This window comes from Coloeus monedula (genome assembly GCF_965178545.1).
Source record: "Coloeus monedula genome assembly, chromosome: 11".
NCBI lineage: Eukaryota > Metazoa > Chordata > Aves > Passeriformes > Corvidae > Coloeus > Coloeus monedula.
The window spans coordinates 7,458,088-7,477,542 of NC_138791.1; the positions used below are offsets into that span (position 1 = coordinate 7,458,088).

Here is a 19,455-nt window from a genome sequence, read left to right on the forward strand (position 1 = left end):
TTTGTGCTAAATGGACACTTAGATTTAAAATTTCTGTTTCTTTTCATGTGGATTTTTACACTCTTGGACTTGGCTGCCTATTAATTGGGCATACTGTACGTGTATGCTTTGGAGAAGATCAGTGATAGCCTCAAAGAACATTTGAAATTGCAGTTATTGGACTTGGTTTTGGACAAATTGTCATTACCAACAAGTTTTTGGGCTTCTTTTTGGCATTTACTAAATGTGCATCTGGTACCTGCACACTAAAACTCCCACATTGCTGTGGGGTATGTTTGCTGCTCCTATTTTGTTTGTGTGATATCTAAAATTAATGTCTTAAATCTGAGTTTTAGGCATTGCTTGACTTTATGACTCTGTAAATATTACTTTTAATGCAGTGTATTCATATATAGAATCAGTTTATACACTTAAGGAGAAACACAGGCATATGTGCTACATAAATGAGTTCTCATTCCATAGTCTGTAAATACAGGCTGAGTTGTAGTTTTTATATGTGTTATTCCTTGAGAACCTTGGCAACTGGGAGTAGCTGAGCAATAAAAGCAAAGATATGTGATGACAAGTTTGTTTTGTCAAAATGTTGTAATTTATTTTTATTCTTTCCATTGATTTTGGTGAAAGGTATTATCCTGGCAGCTTCTGGACACTAATAGTCTATCTGTCAGTGCAGGTGTGAGAGCCAGAGCAGCAACAGTCTGGGGTTTCTCACAGTGTCCTGCTACCTCCCCACAGGAACCTCTCTAGACTTAGAAACTGGTTTGCTCTTCACACCATTCAACACTGTCCCTCTTTCCCCTCCTTGTGAGAATGCCAGATAGGCTGCACATCTTCTGTCTGAGTTAATGAACATCTTTCCACCACAAGTGAGCTGTACTCACCACTAACTTTTCCACAGACTACTGAATAAGCATAGTGTCAGTAATAAGGACTTCTGTATCACTGGCTTCCTTTGCTCAGCTCTTTAGAGCATTTCTTTTCCTATAGACTTAACATTTACTTCCGTGGTAAAAAGCTTATTATTCCCACACATTATTTGAAAACCACCAGACCTTGAACTGGTGACAAAGCTTTTGAAATTTTATGCATTGAAGACCTCTCAGCTGCTACAGTTATCAGTGGTGGTATTTTATACTACCAAGTAGAAATCCATGGGTGTGATGAAAACCTGGCTGAAAGCAGTAGAGTATATCTGCCAATATATCCTGTGCTTCTGGTAGGTCTTGGAAGTTTAATTTTCTTGAACCAGATTCGTACTCAATTGTAAGTACATTGCAAAGTAGGAGTGGAATTTACTGTATCAGGAAATTGACAATAGAAGGGTTTTCACTAAGATGTGTTTGGCCCCTGAAGTTACATAAACTGACAATGCACATTTTGGTTGTGCTAAGTTATTTTCCATCAGTTTAAGGTGGTTGCTCATAGCGTTTGTCCTACAGCTGATGCTGAACACAATTGCTCTGTGGACTTCAGGAGTGGAAGTTGACAGCGTGGTGGTGTCAGAAAGCCTCGGGAATGTCATCTGTAGCAAGAGCAAAGCTCCCCTGGGAGGTGCTGTGATACAGAGCACGGATTTGGGCACCTAGATGGGTGTAGGAAGTTGTGTTCCCTGACTATGATCAGCTGGTCAGGATATGGTCAGCTGCAAACAGTTACTTAAAGCTGAAATAAAATCACTTCAGAACTGGTGATATGGAAGCCTTTCTTCTGCAACACTGGATTGAGTTTTTCTGAGTGAGAAAAAAGCCTATTTTCTAAAATCTCAGGAAGACTTTAGCAATAAAACAACACTGGGGAAATGACACCTGAGCACAGAAACACTACAGTGTCTTAGGCAACTGCTTTGGCTACAAACGCTCTAGTACATTTTATAGGGAATAGGGCTGGACGGCTTTTGCTTTCCTATTACATTCATAAGAATGAAACCAAAACGACTGGATTTGAAATTGTGAATGCCTTGGAACCCATATAGTAGCATTCACAGTAACAGAGAATCAAGAATTGGTTCACTATGTTGCAGTGTTCAGATTTCAACGTGGTTATCAGCTTCACCCACTGATTTTTTAAGCGGGTTACAAAATTCCCATTTGTTTCTAGCACAAAATAATCAGGTCTTTTAACATCGTTTTGCAGTAAGGCTTTTACTGATATATTTTGCACATCCTGTGCTATAGTTGTTTGAATCATCTTTAGAAACTTTGAGCTAGGTGTTGAACTGCCCCTTTGAAAGTTACTGAAATGGCAACACATTGTTCTAAACCCAAAACTCATTCCAGACTTTTGTTCAGAAATCTGTCTGTGTACCTTTCTAAGGATTTGCTGCTTATGTTTTTTCTTTTTCTTTTTTTTTTTTTTTTTTTACCTGGTACACTAGCTGATTTGTCATTTTGTTCTGAGCCAGAATCTTCACACTGGAAGATTCAATTATATTTACTCAAACTAAACACATCTACCTAAAACCAATAGCATCTGCAGATGATATCAAGCCTTTCCAAATAACAGTTCTGTAGTGTTCTATATGATTTTGAGGTTGCTTATTAAAACTCTTCTCTTCTGCCATCACTCTAAAATTTAGTAAATTTTTTCCCTGTTAAATGAAGGGGGTTTAAACTACATTTATTTATTGGTTTTCTTTCTCTTAAACCATAATTCAACCTTAGGTTGCTGTATACTCCCTACAAAAAATATAACCTAGCATGTTGGGGTGCAATATGAATTGTATTTCTGAATATTTGTGTGAGTGCATACTTCAGTATTGTAATACATTTTTATCTTTGGGCATTTAAAGAAACCACTGAATCTATCATAATGCAATAATTACATAAGAAATGCAATTCAAGTACAGATTCTGAAGGGGGAAAGGCTTTGATCAATATTAAAAATTGAGTTCCAATTATAATAGATCTTTCACATGACATCATAATAGTATACATTTTCTATATATAGAATAGTATACAGTATGCATATATACATGCTAGTGTACATATATAATAGTATTATAATTGTATTTGATTACCACTGCTTAGCAGAATAATGAAATCCTCTGATTGACCAGGAAGTTCTGCTGTATGAAAGTGAAAGTTGAGACATCGATTACACTTTCAAACATGAACCAGTCACTAAAGTTAATTAATATATTGAAAAAAAATCACATTTAAGACATACAATGTATTCTACTTCTAAGACTAGATATTAAATGAAGCAGGATGGGACTCTTTCATCCATATAGAATTTCTTGATAGTCTGCAGAGAGCACCACAACATCTGTAAGCTGCCCTTGTCCATGCATTTATCTCTTGCCTCCATCACTGGGTGGTCCAAGTGCACACACAGCAACGCTGTGCTTGGATCCCGAGGAATAAAATACTTGAGCCAACCAAGGCTGGACAGGCTGAGCTCTAGAAATTCCTGTCCAGAGGCTGGATTCTGACCATGGTTAAAGGATAAAAAAGAAAAGGAAGGGAAAAGCTAGGGGAAGTGGTGTATTACTGCATGCCACAGAGGCAGCACAGCTTACACCATGTACTGCTCTGTTTGTCTTGGCAGATCTGGGTGCGCGGATCTGGCTGTGGGCGGGATTCTGCCAAGGATGGTCAGTGTTCAACTCACACCATGTTTAGGTCTCTAGTTATGCGTTTGTCTCCCATGTGCCTCTCTCTGCCAGTCCACAAAACAATGGCTTCCTAGGCATTTCTATTCTCAACATAAGAGAAAAATAATAATGTAAGCAGTACGACCATGTGCTAAATGTTTAGTTGAAGCTACAACATCCAATATATTAGAGATTTTGCCTGTAAGCCAGAAAGAAAATATAGACATAATAAAGAAGCTTTTAGTGATGATTGCTGTCACAAAATTAGATCAGAAAAAAAAAAAAGTAGTTTCTGCCACAATGGAATACAACATTTTATTGGTACAGGTTGCAAGGTTTCATGGCATGCAGTGCAGAATGCCTCATGGTGATGCTGAATGCATTTCATGACCTGGTTTTGGCAGCTTCTGGGACGTTCTTTCCATAGCTGAATTTGTGTGCTCTCCTTTCCTCTTCTCTTGGAAGCAAGGCACACATTGCAAAACATTGAAGTCCCATCTCCTATCTCTATTAACCATCTCTGTTCAGTTGTGTTCCTTTGTCTCTCTGATGATGCAACAGTCAAATGGAAATGTTCAAATAATAGTGAGTTTTATATATTTACACTTGTTGCAAATTATCAGCTAAAGATTCTTTACATCTGCTATAGATTTTAAATGTTTTGTTTATGTGGATGGATAAAGTTAATTGATTGTTCTATGGACAGACAGATTTAGAGAAATAATCACAGTAATTCCATGTACTAGCTCTGAGTTCTGGAATTTACATTTAGATCTCTGAAGTGTTTCAATGATGAATAAGATTGCAAGCATAAGTAAATTTCCCTGTTTGCTATGCATCTGAGGAGGCTTCTAGCATAAGTTGATTACAGCAGGTACCTGGAATATTTTGCCTTTATAAAAAGAAGCAAAGACAAACGCATCCTGCTTCAAATATCCATACTGTCAATGCACTGAAATTCCACCTCTCTCTCCTTCAGAAGCAATGCCACGTTACAAATCAGTTGTGCACTGAGATGCTGGGACTGTAGAAGTGTGTTTCTGCTTTTATTGAAGTTCGAGTGGTCTGTTGTGAGAAGCCTCTCAAATGCATAGGCTCTTTCACTTTCTGGGGCTAAATGTGCTGATCTCAGTCCAGAACCAATTGTTTAAGCATTGTGTTGGATGTGTATTCTCCTCCTCCTCCTCCTCCTCACATTGTTTATGCCATTGTGTGTTACACTCTCTGTGTATCTTCCCTGGCTCCTCCCAGTTACGCTTTTGCTTTGTTCTGTAGTTTGCCAAAATCCTTACAAATTTTTCACAGTATTTCTTATGCTCTTTTGTGTAACCTGTATTTTAATGATCTCATTCCCTCTTTCCTCCCCACCCCGATGTTACAGTTTTTATTTTCCTGTCCACTTTGTGAGCAGACTGTTCCGTATCATCACTTTTATCCCACTGTGTTTTCTTCTTTTAGTCAAGCAGTTTTCTGTTCTTCCCTGTAGAGTTACACTTTATGACTACCAGGCCATGTGTAGGACAAACAAAGAGAGTAGCGACAGTGCCCATAGCTTACTGGACGTAAGTACTGCACATTTTATGAGCATCTTTCCATGCAATCATCAAAGAAAATTGTTGCAAATACCTCATGGCCTTTGTAAGCCCATTATTTTGATTTGGAATGCCTACAGCTCCTCGAAGGGTGGTTCATTATAAACTAATGCAAAGTGTTTGGTTTTCAATCATTTTAATGCTGGGCCACCATTTCTGAGGTTCTGTCAGAACGTTCTTTGCACTGTATGAATCTGCCTTCTTAGGAATTTGTAAATTTGGCAATAGATTGTGTTTTGTCTGGGGGACTAGAATCACATATGCCTTTTCTATATGTAAACATGTAATTCAAATTAAAAGTTGAGGGGTTTTTACATGAAAGGAATGGTTCATTGACAAGGCATGCGAGTCAGTGATTTTAATATTTTCTTTTTCTTAACATTTAAACGCGTCTCTTAAAGTAGGATTTCAATGCATTTAAACCCTTGTGTTGCAATTTGAATACAAACCCTGTCCCTCTGCAAGGCTTGAGTAGAGACAATCTGGGTTTTGCCAGGGCAACACTTCCTTGTTGCTAAATCCTATATCAGGGTAATAACCCCAAGGACACTTTATAACCATGCATCTGTTTTACTGATTGCTATAATAATCTATCGGAACTGATCAGGTTCTGACAGAGGTTTTGCATGTTAAAAAGCTACTGTTTTCACAAATAGATGACAGTAATAGCATGAAAAATTCCTATGTTAAGGGAACAGCAGCAAAACACTAGCAGTTTTGCCAGCCTGGAAAAATTACCTGATAGTATTTTTAAATGCACATCTAACTAGAAAAATGCAGATCTAACTAGAAAAAAACCTCCACCCTTTAATAATTTTGTACATTTGGGGATGTTTTCATTTACATATTTACATGACTCTGTTTTTCAAATATCTGGACTTCTAGCATTTATCAGTTTGTTATCCACTAAAGTCTAAACCTAAAAAAAAATACTGTCTTGACATCATAAATACTAGACTGCAATGAGACCTAAATTGTTAGTGAAATAGAACAGGATGCTGTGAAGCATATTTGCAGGAAAAGTCTTAAAATATTTTACAACTCTTAACAAACATCTTTTATCCAAAGGCTTGGGGCTTCAGTTCAGTTTGCCTAAGCACTCAGCATGTAGAACTGAAGCATTATCCCTTAAAAAGTGGGCTCTAATCCAAAATTTTTTTTTTTAATTCCAAATTTTGTCCAAGAGAGAAAAACCCACATCTGCTGTGGGATCAACTAAGACATGTCAAGGATTTTTTTATTTAAAGCTAGTCATTGTCTTTAAACCTCAAGTGAGTTTTGGTGATCCTCAGTATGAAAAACTAATGGAGTTTTAGGTTATTTTATTATTTTCTTGTTGATTCAATCACTTCTATCAGCCATGACTATTAATAAAGACAACTTGAATTAAAGACAGGTGGTGCTAATTCCTCGTTTTTCTTGTTTTTTGTGCCCAGTTTTTTACATATCAGGTTACTAAGCAGTATTCAGTGTAACTTCTGCTGAAGCAAAAGGTTTGCTCACAAATGTTTATACTTCCTTTTAATAAATATGGTTTTATAAATACAAGAATAGAGACAGGGACAAGATGGAAACTCCCTAAAAAGTTCCTATTCTAAGCAGCATAGAAGTGGAGAAGAGGCATCAGAAACTCTATCCCAACCTTTCATACTGTGAGAGTAAGACAATAAATTAGGGATGGACTAGACTTATAGATCACCTTGTCCATTTCTTTATCAGAATAGTATTGCTGCTTAAAAGCTATCCAGAGACTTTGTTATTTAGCACTTTTTTGTTTTAATTGGTTCAAGATCTACATGATTCTTCAGAGAACCATTTTGTTGCAAATGTAGCAGTGCCATGGGAGTCACAGAACCAAATTCTTCTGGCTCTCAGTTGTGGTTTAAATATGTGGAGAGAATAAAACTCCTGCAGTTTTTGCTGCAGTTTTTGAAGAAGGAACCGTCTGTGAGTGGAAAAGGCTCTCAAGTAAAATCACATTTCATGAGAATTAATTTATATCAATGTAATGACAAGTTTTTTCCACCAGAATTACAAAACAAAATATTTTTTTTTTCATTTTCTGTACACATTAATGATTTTTTTTCTGGTAGATTGGGTTTTTAAATTTTAGTTTAGTTCTAGTATTAAAATAGTTATGTAAACAAATGGTCTATTTTACACTAAATAGGTATTCTTCATAAGTAAAAAAAAATACATTGTTTTACACTAAATTTGCCATTATGCAAACAAAAGTATACAGCAAATTAGTTACTTGGGCATGAAATTTCAGGATTTCTGATTTGAAATGAAAATAAATGAGATGTCCCACAGGGTTGACATTTTATTTTCTTTCCCCTCTGGGAAAGTCTTGTAGCTCTTTCTCTTTTCCTATAAGACAGGGCTCCACAGGTGAAAATCGTTCCTGCCTCAGATGTTGTGCATTCTGCTGGGTTGTGATTTCAGCCCTCCGTGGCACTGACTGAGTTCTTTGAGTCTGTGAGTCCTCAGCTCTGCACAGAAACTTTCACTGTGGCCCCTGAAAATTTTAAATGCCCTGTTATTGTTCAGCCAAACAGCACTGCTTCAGTGAGTGCTGATTCGGGGTGGTTAAGCATGATTTTAGATATCTGAGGAGTCCTGTCATTATGATTTCTCTATGGGTTAAAATACTTTGTTTGTATCTAAGAGAGTCTGCAGAATTTTGTGCAACTAGGACACCCTAACAAAGACAAGGGAGACAAGGAGAAATTCCAAATTTCTGGAAACTGACTTTTCTGCCTGTCTTTCTTTCATAAAAGATTAATCCTATTAATAGTCTTTTCAAAAATGAAATATTCAGAATGTATTAGAAGCACTGTAAACAGAGGATTTTCAAAGGATTTGCTATATTTGTTATAATCCAGAAAAACAGAGAGAGGAGGGAAATAACTACTTAAAGTGCTTAGACCTGGACTGTCAAATGACACAGATAAACATTTAGGTAAATTCAGACTTCAGAAGCTTTTCTGAGCCTAATGAGACTGAGGTAATGAATAGAGATTTGCATTATAGAGAGGCAAGCCTGTGAATTGCAGCCCAAGAAAACCTCATATTATCTACCCGAGCTGCTCCTCCAGCAATAGCCTGGGAAATAGGAACCCCTAGAGGTTAAAGATTTAAGAATCATTTGCAAAAACTTTCCTTTTCCCACTGATAATCTGTGTATGTGACCAAGTATGATAAAAAGGAAATTTCATTACTATACACTTTAATAATCAGTATTAAATCAGTATAACAATATCAGTATATAATCAGTATAACAATATTTCTTGTTCATAAAAAAAAGGGTTTCTTCTGCTCCCCATGCATTTGAATATCCATAGCATTTTTTATACATGAAGAATTCAGTGAGGATGTAAATGCTGCATGTTTTACCTTTTCATTAAATGAGTTGCTTCTCTTCAGCCTTATAATGCCTTCTTTGCTGCAGTAAAGTGGATTATGACTGAACTTGTCTTGTAAGTAGATTTTATCAAGAACTTAATGAATATTTCTATTTTCAAATTCAAATTCAATTCAAAAATTTGTACTTTTGAATATTAATATTTGTACCTTTTGCATTTTGCCTGCATTGTGCTACTTTTATTACATGATTTCAAATATAGTAATATTTGTCAATTTTTTTTCCAATTTTGCATTTTAAAATCTGACAAAATTTTGGCTTTTTAAATGCAGTTCCACTTACATTGTATTATTCATGGTCTTCACTTATATCTGCAGGTCTCTGTTTAGCAGATCACAATATACAGCCCAAATTTCTTTTTTGTGGTTACTGTTAAATTTTAGATACATGATTGGCTGTTTGTGATGCTGCTTGGGTGGGCTGCTGACAGAAGAGAAATCTGTTACCCTGATTCACTGTATTGTTTATCACTTCATAAAATTCTGTAAGATGGACCCTTTACAGTGCCAGATAAGGTGTACTTGGATGTTGCTGAATTTTTCTATCTCCATTAATTCTTCTAAAATTCTCCATTAATTCATAATGATCATTATCTTTAAGAGAAGGTGCCTAAGAAATAACAATATCATATGGAGAAGAGGAAGCCTTAAAATGTGTCGTGTTATTAAGCTTTATGATTTATTATTGTTATCTGAAAGCAGAGATGCAGATTTGAGTGAATTTTATCTTTACTGACACAGAACTGATTTTTTTCTTGCAGTCATTTTGTTTAATTGTAAATTGTATGAGCTTTTTTCAAAGTTCAGAATAAGAGTTAAGGAGAACTAACTGAATGGCTACTGCCAGAGGGCAGAGACTGGTCTGAAATGCAGCTTTCAAAGTGAATATAAGGGAGAAAAATTGTGTTAAAATGAGATTGATGCTACATGTAACAGCTTTGAAAATGTCAAAAAGCCTTCTGTGTTTAAAAGTGTTGTAGATTCATGGGCATGTGATGAACTGGATGTTGGTTTCACGTTCTTTACTCTTACAACAGTTAATTGGCTGACACCTTTCAGTTCATTCTTCCAAGTAAATCATGATATATTTTAATGGGAAAATATGTTCTTTACAATTTAGTTAGAGTTGGTTAGACAGTGGTTAATCTTTTCTGCTCTTAGAAATAAAACAGCTTTATTATTTCAGTTTGAGAATTAATAAAAGAATTTTATGTGTACTTCTGTATTGTGGCCAGGACAGTTATAATTCCATGGCATTTTACAAGAGTCATGCTTTGACTCTTGTAAATCATGTTTTGATTTTAATGGAAATTTCAAATACAATCAATACTTTAAATTAAAAATGGGCAGATCTATGATTTCTTGGTGGGGTTAATTTAAGAATAAGTTTTCAGAAGTAAAAGAAAAAAAAACAGTTAAAATAGGAAAATAGCAGTAGTTGCTAATCCCAGAGTTATGCCAGTAACTTGAATTTCAGTTCTGTGTTAGCTTTTATTTAAAATAGGATTAATGTTATCAAGCTAATGCCAGCTTAGTGTTTTGAAAACATTCTGTGGGGTAATATGAAAACTAATAATTTCTCTAGGTTCCTTGTGGAATTTAATCTATGCAGTTGGTGGCACTCTGATCTAACAGCTAAAGGTAAGCGTAATTTTTTTCCTGGCATAATGGCAGAAATGTCTAGAGTAAATTGGACTTTGGGAATTCAGATGTGTGTACACTGTTTTAGATTAAATAATAAACATCTGATAATAGTTTTTTTCCCATGCCAGTATCCTCTTATTTGCTAATGTTTCCTAAAACACAAGACAATTAGGATCTTCTATGAATAACCACAAAGTGCTTGTGTGCACTCTAGGAACACAGTACACTACTATAACAGAAAAGTTAAAATAGTAGATAACGATTAAATATGTTTTTAAAAACTTTTCCCTTCATTCCAAAACAGCCATTGTGAATAAAGCAATTGCACTGACCTTTTTCTGTTATACAACCTTTTTTTTCCTAGAGCTGCTATAAAATGTAGTGGGATTATTGTGCTGGAAAATGCCAATTCAAGAAAATTGTACAGAAATAGGACCATCTCGATATTATTTCATACAAAAATAATTTTTAAAGCTTAAGAGAGTACATTTTATGCTAAGCAAGGCTGATTAAATCTGCATTGTTTTATAATTCCATTCAAAATAGGCATTTAAATGAATTAAAATTCAATTTACTCAAAATAATTTTTTAAAATGCAGAAGATTATTTGAAATAATGGAAATTTTTAATAGTTCCACTAAGAATGGGAAGTTTTCAGTGTAAGTTGTCTGTTTATATTTTAGCAGACTTTTTATGGCATTTTCAGAAGTGTTGCTCAAAAGTAAAGGGCCACTTTACAAGAGCACTGCTCTTCAAGTGACAATTTAATAGGCAAATTGTGCTGTGTGTCATTGACTGGTGTAAGGATTTACACTGAATTCTTCATATTTGCATATTTCTTAGCAAAGCAGGGGATAAAATTGCTGCTTTAGGCTTCATTTGATATTTGCACTGCCTGGGTACTAGGCTGTCTTTATGCCAAAATAATGTCCTGTCTGAAGCTAAGGTATCAGTCAGGCCCCTAAAAACCAAGACCCACTGTCCAGTGATTTCCTTAAGCATGAAGAGAACCATCTCCAACACTGAGACTGTGAAGGACAGTGAGGTTTGCCCAGAAAATGCAAAACTGTTCCTCGAGGAATGGCAGCTGTGCCAGTCCCACTCCTTGGTTTCTGCAGAGCAGCCAAGGCAGCCAGAGTAGGAAATAAATAATTGTTTTTCAAGTGTACTGCACAGCTATGCCTTAATATATCCTGGCATGAAACATCCCGTGGCACTTACATTGTATGTTAGATAAAATATCTTCCAGAGCATCCCTCTTCATCTCATGGAAATGAATGTCTGATTTGTATTTTAAGAGTGCACTAACTACAGAAGAGGCAATAATAACTTACAAGCTTCCTTTTCTTAAAAATAGAACATTAGTGCAGCACTTTGATGAACCAGTATTATTGAGGAATTTCCATTCATGTTTTAGTTGACAGTGAAGTTTTAATTGCACAAGTCACTTGCTCCATTTCTTTGATGAGTTAAGGGTGTTGGAAATACCCCCTCATCACACTCATTGAAATGTCATAATTTTATGGTAGTGCTTGCGCAGCTCATATCTGGTTAGGTAGCAAGGGATCGTAGTTTGGAGCCAGCATATTTTAGGAAGCAAAAGCAGAAGATATTTCACAAGACAGCAGGAGAGAAAACCACATGCTTAAGTATGTTCTTCTGGAGATGCTATGTTACCACTAAGAGCTGTAATATTTATGACTGCACTTAATGAAATTAAAATTAATAAACTTGCACATTTATTTTTTACTTAAAAATAATTAAGAAAGCTCAGAAGAAAAAAAAAAAACTCAGTTCCCCGAGTAGAGAAATTGCTTCCCACTCAAATTGTGACATTAATAGAATATAACATACTATGAAGATGCTGGAGGGTCCACACACACCTGCCCATTTGTCAAAACCTACTGTGGAAAATACTTCTGCCCAAGATCTTGTAATCTCAATCACATTTAGTAAATGAGTGAAAAGAAATCCTAAACCTTGGGCAATCCCCTCATCTTCTGGACTCTAGTGAGGTGCAGGGAGTCTGAGACCAGTGAACCTTTGTCAGTCCCTGTTACACAAGCTGTATGTTGATACAAGTGAGGGTAGACTCAAAACTCAGGTGATAAATTCCAGTCATTCTTGACAACAGATAAGGAGAACAGAAGAGAAAGGGAAGAGGTGCAGTAGAGCTAGTCAGGCAATCTTCTAAAAAATACTGAATGATTAAAGATGTCGCAACCATAGTGAAAACATCAGAAATAACAAAACTTTTCTGACCAGCTTTAGTGCCTCCTTTGAGATCTGTGAATTTGGTGGAATATTGGAGTTTTTTATTATATACAAAAACTGTGAACAGTTCAGCAATGCATGCCCTGGTGTGTGATTGGAAATGCAGATGTGCTCGCTCCCCGGCACTGCTCAGTGGATGCACCACTCACTCTGAAACAGATCATCTCCAGGGGAAGGTCTGTCGAGACCAAGAGCCTGTTCAGTGTAATCTATTTTTGTCATACCTCATCTTGTTTTCTCACTTAGCAATTAGTTTAAGATAGGGTTAACATTTGTGCTGATGTGCAAAGTATATCTCTGTGTGAAGGAAAAATGAAGGGGTGGGGAGGTAAAAGAAAGGGAATGAGGGAGAGGCATTGTGTGACAGATACTTCAGTGTGAGAGTCAGAAGAGCTGCTGTCCTGTAGTTTGACCTTGAACCAGCCCCACTGCTTCCTGGTACCTCAGTTTCCCAATCTTTAAGATGGTAATAGTGACTCTTTTTCCTTGCATTGCAAGGACTTCAGATTAAAGGTGCTATGGAGCTGTAATTATTGCTATTTTGGGAAGCAGATAACAAGCATTGTTGTTGGATAAAGCAACTCTTCTGCCTCTCCCACCCGCGGAGTTATTTTAACTGATGAAACCCTCCAAAGATTCCCAAGCTAATAATATAAAATAGATGTTTAGGCTTCAGTAAAATATAGCACAATTTACATATCAAATAAATGTAAACTCCCATGAATAAAAGTTAGGGATGCACAGCACCACTGAGATAAAAATGACAGTAAATCCAGCTTGAATCTGCACACAAAGAAAAAACTCATGCATAAATGTAAATTAGGTTGGCAATGGCTAAACCATTAATAACTACTTTAACAGTGATGTCTTGTAAAATTACATTCCATGGATAAACTTTTTTTTTTTTTATTTAATTGAAAAAATAGCGTTATGCACTGCCTAGGAAATCTCACAGGGTGGCAGAAGCTGAGTAACATTTCCGTTCTCTGCGAGCTCTGTAGTACAGCATCTCATGTTGTTCACAATTTTGTGTGCTGTTCTTCTCATGTTAACATCAAGATGTTTTTTCCTGTGCCTATAGCGCAGAGGTTGAAACAAACCCTAGAGCCCTGTGATACTGAATATCCAGCCTTTGTTTCCGAGCGCACTATAAAGGAGACCATGGGGAATATTGCTTGCGATGACTGTTTCAAGTAAGCCCTTTCAATTTTTTTTTTATACAACTGTTTGTGACAAAGCAATAAAACTGAATTATTCAAGGCAGTGTTGAAGAACGTGCAAGTCTGTTGTGTTTTATCCTATGTACTGACCTCTGTCAGGGTGTCATTTCTCCTGTTACAGGGGTCACTTAAAAGTTTGATGCTCTTAAAGCTGTGCCAATTATTTTCTACCAAAAAATGTAAAGCAGTAGAGGCTTATGTTAATTTCAAATAGTGAATGCTCTAATACTTTTCTTAAATGCAGGCAGCGTTCTAAGGGCATAGTCTGTAAGATTTAGATTCAAAAAGGTAAGGGCTGTTCAGTCTCCTGTCCAGGAGTGAAACCCTGCTGGATAGGTTAGGAATTCCCTTGGGGTACAGTGAGATCTGGTTGTTTTACTGGAATGCCAAACAGAGTTTCCTTCTTAGAACTGTTAGTCTGAAAGAGTGGGAGAGGATTAAATCTATTCTCCAAACTTTCAGTGCTGGGAAGCTGAGTTAATAATAACAAATCTCACATGACAGTGCTGTAATGTCAGTTCTACCAGTGCTGCTGTAAACTTGTCCATTATAGAGCTTAAAGAAGAGGAAGACTTCAGTCTAGCTTTCCTCTTTCACAATGAAAATGTGTTTTCTCTGCATCTGGTGCCCATGTGCTGTGACATTTTGACTGTAGTTCTGGTACCTTTTAATTGTGGAATTGCACAGGTATTGTTTATGCAAATTTCTGTACTTTGATAAGTCTCTTAATTGGATTTCCTTTATGCTGAGAGGTTGTCATCACCAGCGAGATTAGTATTTACAGCAATAATTTGTCTATCAATATAAATTTCAGGAAGAATTTATAAGTTAAAAATTGTTACAACTCTTCCTTTCCAGGCTAAATTATTTGCAATTAGCAAATAAAGGTGAAAACTTCACTTTGAAGTCAATAGGTGTGCTTCTAGACTTACTCCTAAATTTTCTCCTTGATATTTTCATTCATTACTTTAAAACAGGAAATAGGAGTAAGTACACTGGAGATAAATTTTAAGTGCTAATATTCACTTTTCATTTGTTACTGACCAGCTTTCAAGTAGAAAGAAATTGTTAATGTCTAGTATGAATAATTGGTTTTATATGGCTTTGTGGAATAGAAGTACGAGAGTGCTTTGTAAATTGATGCTCTGGAACCCTTTAAGTGCAACAATAGGTCCCACTGCCTAAAAAGTACAAACTCAGCAAAATCAAGCCGTGATTTTTCCACTTGACATATCAAATACAATGAAGGTTACACTGCTGTGAGTGCTTTGTGCCAGCATTGTAGAATTTAAGCAGCCTTATTTTGTGATAATTTAACAGAAGGTTACTGAGAAGTTGTGCAACAAATTATCATGCAGCCCTGGAGGTGTTCAAGGCCAGGTTGGATGGGGTTTTTCAGCACCCTGGTCTAGTGGAAGGTGTCCCAGCCACGGCAGGGGAGCTGGAACCAGATGGTCTTTAAGGTCCCTCCAAACCCTAACCATTGTATGATTCTGTTTAAATATTGCAAACAGACATGATTCCATGCAAAGAAGATTAATTTAACAGGACTAGGTTTTCTCAAAGGAATGCAGATTTTAGTCTGTGTTCCTAGGTAACTTCAGGTCAAAGGAAATAAGTTTCAAAAATAATAAAATTCTGCAATACTTGGAAAGCACCAAGTTGGAAACTGAGTTTAGCGAAAATTATAGTATTTCAAAAATAATGCACTAAGATCTTTTTCATAGAAAAACATTTTGTGTTCCACAGTGGAAAAAAAAATAAAAGAAAGCCCTGCAAGTTGCAAACTGATCTCAAGGCACCCATTATTTTTCTCCACAAGCAATGGCAAAACCTAAAGAAATAATCCAGAAGAACTATTAGATTCTCATGGGAAAGTTGTTCGTTACACCATTTACCCACTGTCATTAACAATCTACAAATTGCATCTAAGATTGCAGACTGCATTGGATTCCAAATATTTTTGTTATAACCCAGGACACTTTCCCGCAGAGCAGCTAAGGAATTTGACCCAAAGTCCTTTGTAGACCTACATCTTCTGACCCAGTTTTCTGTTTCATGGCCTCAGTACCAATAAATATTTTTACAAGCAAGTGTATTGCTTAATATTTGTAATTTAAGAATGATGGGCTCAATCAGAATTTTGATTCAATCTTTTATAAAGTAAGTCTGGAACTGGCACTGTGTCCAGTGCTTAACCTGTGCAGCATCACTTTGAGCCTGTGGGATTATTTTCTGGGTCGTCCTTGAATCTTGTTATAGGTTAATCTGTGACATATAATTACAAACATTTATTGCAAATAGAAAAAGATGCTTGTAAATATTTACCTGATTATGCACCCCATGGAATATTGAAAAACTTTGAAAGACTCTAGAAAAGTCGGTATATTGTGAAGGGGTTTGCAAACAAAAGTTGTGCAAATGCTCTGCTTTAAGCAAGTTTGTGTCGAAAGTTACTCCAGTCCCTGACTTTTGTTCCTGCGGTGTCAGGCACTACTATAGAGCCCTTGTCTGCAAAAGGAGACTAAAAACAGTCTCTTAGTAGAAGTAAAAATGATGACTGATGTTAATTGAAACCATATAATATTACTTAGATAAGACATTTTGGGCACAAATACTGTGTTTTTGCTAACAAAGTCACAGTCATAGCCAGCAAGGTCACAGGGTGAGGGACAGAGGCTCAGTTTTATTCTGTCCTGGGTGTGCTGTTTCTGATCTTACAGAAATACTCTGCCCATGCTAAGGGGGACAGTTAGCAACTACAGTAATGAAAATTCATAAACATTTCCAATCATAAATTTAATCATGGGTGCTTGGATTTAAAATGAAGTATCCTAAAGTAAATCACACAGTAGAAAGGATTACCTGCTAATTACTTTGTTAATGGCTGGCTCACGTTTTCAGCAATCTCTGGGAACTCATTTAATGGAAGGACACCTATACACTTAAGCAGGCTTTGAATCAGGCACTAAATATATACAGACATATAAAATGCACTCCCTATACGTAAACTTATCTCATACAAGCAAAAAATAAATGCTACTTTGGGATAAATTGCAATGTTTAAAAACGATTTTCAAAAATATAGTTTTTTTTAAGAAAGCAGGAGCCCAAAAGAAAATAAGAATTAACATAAGAATGTCATTAGGGTCAGGGTTTGGCTGTCCCACCCCATAATTTGTTGTTATTCAATATCCCAATGATTATTAAATTAATCTGTTATTTAAACAGCAATCGAAACCAAGTCAACCCACATTTTCTAAGCACTGTCAACAAGACAGACAGACTGGGATTTTTTGAAAAATCTGAAATGGTTTCATATTTTCCAGTAAGCTATTCCCTTTTATAGCAAAAAATCTAAAAAACTAAACCCCATTACTTCTGAAAACTCATATGATAGACTGTTCTATCACAGCCTCAATGTTTAAAGTAATTAATTGCTAAAGAGAAATATTTTTTCTTTATCAGTCTCAACTGGCACTCTTTCTGTGGAGTCAGAACTATACTAGTGACAGATGTACTTGGTATGGGCTTTAAAGGTGTTGTGCTGCTCAGAAATGAGTTTTTGATTAGATATCAAGTTTGAAATTTTAGGCTACATAAGCATCTCAGTGCTGCTTGTAGTTGTATGAAGTATTGCCCCAATATTTTAGCCAATTTTAAATATAAGTGTGCCAACCAATGTTCTTCAGCAGTGTTCACTGGGTACCTCACCAGTTTTTGCCTTCTGGGGTAACAAAATTTAGTTGCACTAAAAGTGTCTCAGGAAAGCATCCTTAAAATGTCAAAGTTATTATGAATTAGAAAGGATAATGGCTGTTATGATATTTGATCAGAAACTGTTTGCCAATCTATTTAGTATATCCTCTCATCTCTTTGGGGAACAAACAAAAAAGGTTTTGTCTAATTGCTAATCTCATTTATGAATGAAAATTCAGATGTTTTCATTAAGAATCATTTAGGAAAATACCATTAATTTCAGTTATAACTCGGGCTACTCCAAGTGTGGGTATAGCAATTTAGTCAAATGACTATTTATACTTGAAGCATGTGTGTTAAAATTTCAAAGTTGTAAGGAGCCAGTTGAGTGCATAGTTGCCAAATTTGTGTGTTTGCTGTAGAAACTGTGGGTATACAGATTAGGCAGCAGTTGCACAGCCAAATGCTTAAAAATCTGCCCCTTTAACCTCTTCTGTTCATGTGTGATGACATATTGGACTTGGATGAAGATCAAAAATCCGGCCTTACTTCCAAAAAATCCCCCTTCTCTTTTAATTGCAGCACTCATGGGTCCACAAGGTCAATACCAAAACTCCAAAGAAACTGTTTTGTTTCCAGTTGGTTCTTTGTTCACAATCTTAAGACACAAAACAAAGAGAAAAGGAAATATAAGAAAGCCATATTCCCACTAGGGAAGAAAGGAAGTATGTAGGTACAATCACCCTAACCCTGGGAAAGATTTATGTGTATTTTAATTATGCAAGATATGAAAGACGAATGTGTTTACTTTACCTTGTTGGGCATCACATGTAAATTGCCTGTTAAAATGTACAGGAACTACATATTTGAATAAACACTGTCCTGTGTATCATCTATTTGTCCCAATAGAGTGTTAGAAAGCAGACATTAGTTAACAAGGAAAGTCATCAATAAAACAAATTGCTTCTCTTGCATTCTCATAGACTGGGAATTGAATACTGTTTATTGTCAACAAAAGAGGTAAATGGCAATGGAAGTGTAGTTCAGGATGACAGTGAACGCTTCATGTGGATTTATAATGGCTAATTTCAGACTTGTCCACTAAATGCACAGATTTGGCAGTAACACATAAATAACAACACAGATGCAGAGTGCTCAGGGCATGAGTGCATCAGTGTCAGGAATAGTGCAATCTGCAGACATTAAAATGGTAATGGTTTTGAAAACCCACTTAATTCCGAGACATACCGCCATTTGCTAAAATACTTCCGCATTTCTTTCTCGGTAGAAGCTTGCCAAACTGCTGTACTTGATCATGTTTAAAATGTGTAAATAAATACACAGTTCCATTTCCCATGAAATAAATAATCATTTGCCTTTTCAGATGTAGTTATTTTGCTTCTAAACAAACCAGCTTGCCACATAAAACAGCCAAAGCATCAAGGACCAATTTCTTCTCTTTCGGAGCTCTATCGATGTGTATCAGAAAGTCCTTGCATATGTCCTGGAGCTGTTAGGGCAGTAAATTATAGGCAGTCTTCTAAAAGATGTTTTGGGTTGTATTCTTTTTATTGTGTCCATCTTTTATGATCCTGAGGAAAATGCTCTCTCTATTTGCCCACCCTTTGTTTAGCCCGTACCTTTTTGCATCATTGCTTTTGCAGCAGCTGTGCCAAGTACCCACGTGAAAATGTGCACATGAATGGTTTTGACCCGTGCCCATGTTGGGTCACAGGTGTGCTGCAGTCAAACTGCTCAGGACTGGTCTTTAAAATGTTGAACAAGCCTTAATTTATGAGAACTTGCTAAGATATGCATGGAAGTAAAGGAATATCTTCAAGGGAAACTGTATTTTGCATGCCTCAGTGGTTCAGTGTTGAAGTCTCAAGGATCAAAATCTAAGTATATGGAATTATCTGGTACCTCTGTTTTGAAAAGCAGATATTCCGGACTTTCAGAATACTTACAGCTGTTAAAAAGTCTTTAAATTTGAGGCAACAGCAGTATTTCT

General features: G+C 36.2%; 1 protein-coding gene across 1 annotated transcript in view; it reads left to right on the top strand.

Moving 5' to 3' along the window:
- Positions 1 to 19,455, top strand: part of CACNA2D3 (calcium voltage-gated channel auxiliary subunit alpha2delta 3) — a gene marked incomplete at both ends in the record, with an annotated part of 393,646 nt that overhangs the window by 362,310 nt on the left and 11,881 nt on the right. Inside the window, 4 exons of the mRNA XM_082288518.1 lie at positions 5,079 to 5,154; positions 8,611 to 8,663; positions 10,193 to 10,248; positions 13,607 to 13,718. Coding sequence (XP_082144644.1) covers positions 5,079 to 5,154; positions 8,611 to 8,663; positions 10,193 to 10,248; positions 13,607 to 13,718 — 297 coding nt within the window. The remainder of the gene's footprint in view (positions 1 to 5,078; positions 5,155 to 8,610; positions 8,664 to 10,192; positions 10,249 to 13,606; positions 13,719 to 19,455) is intronic.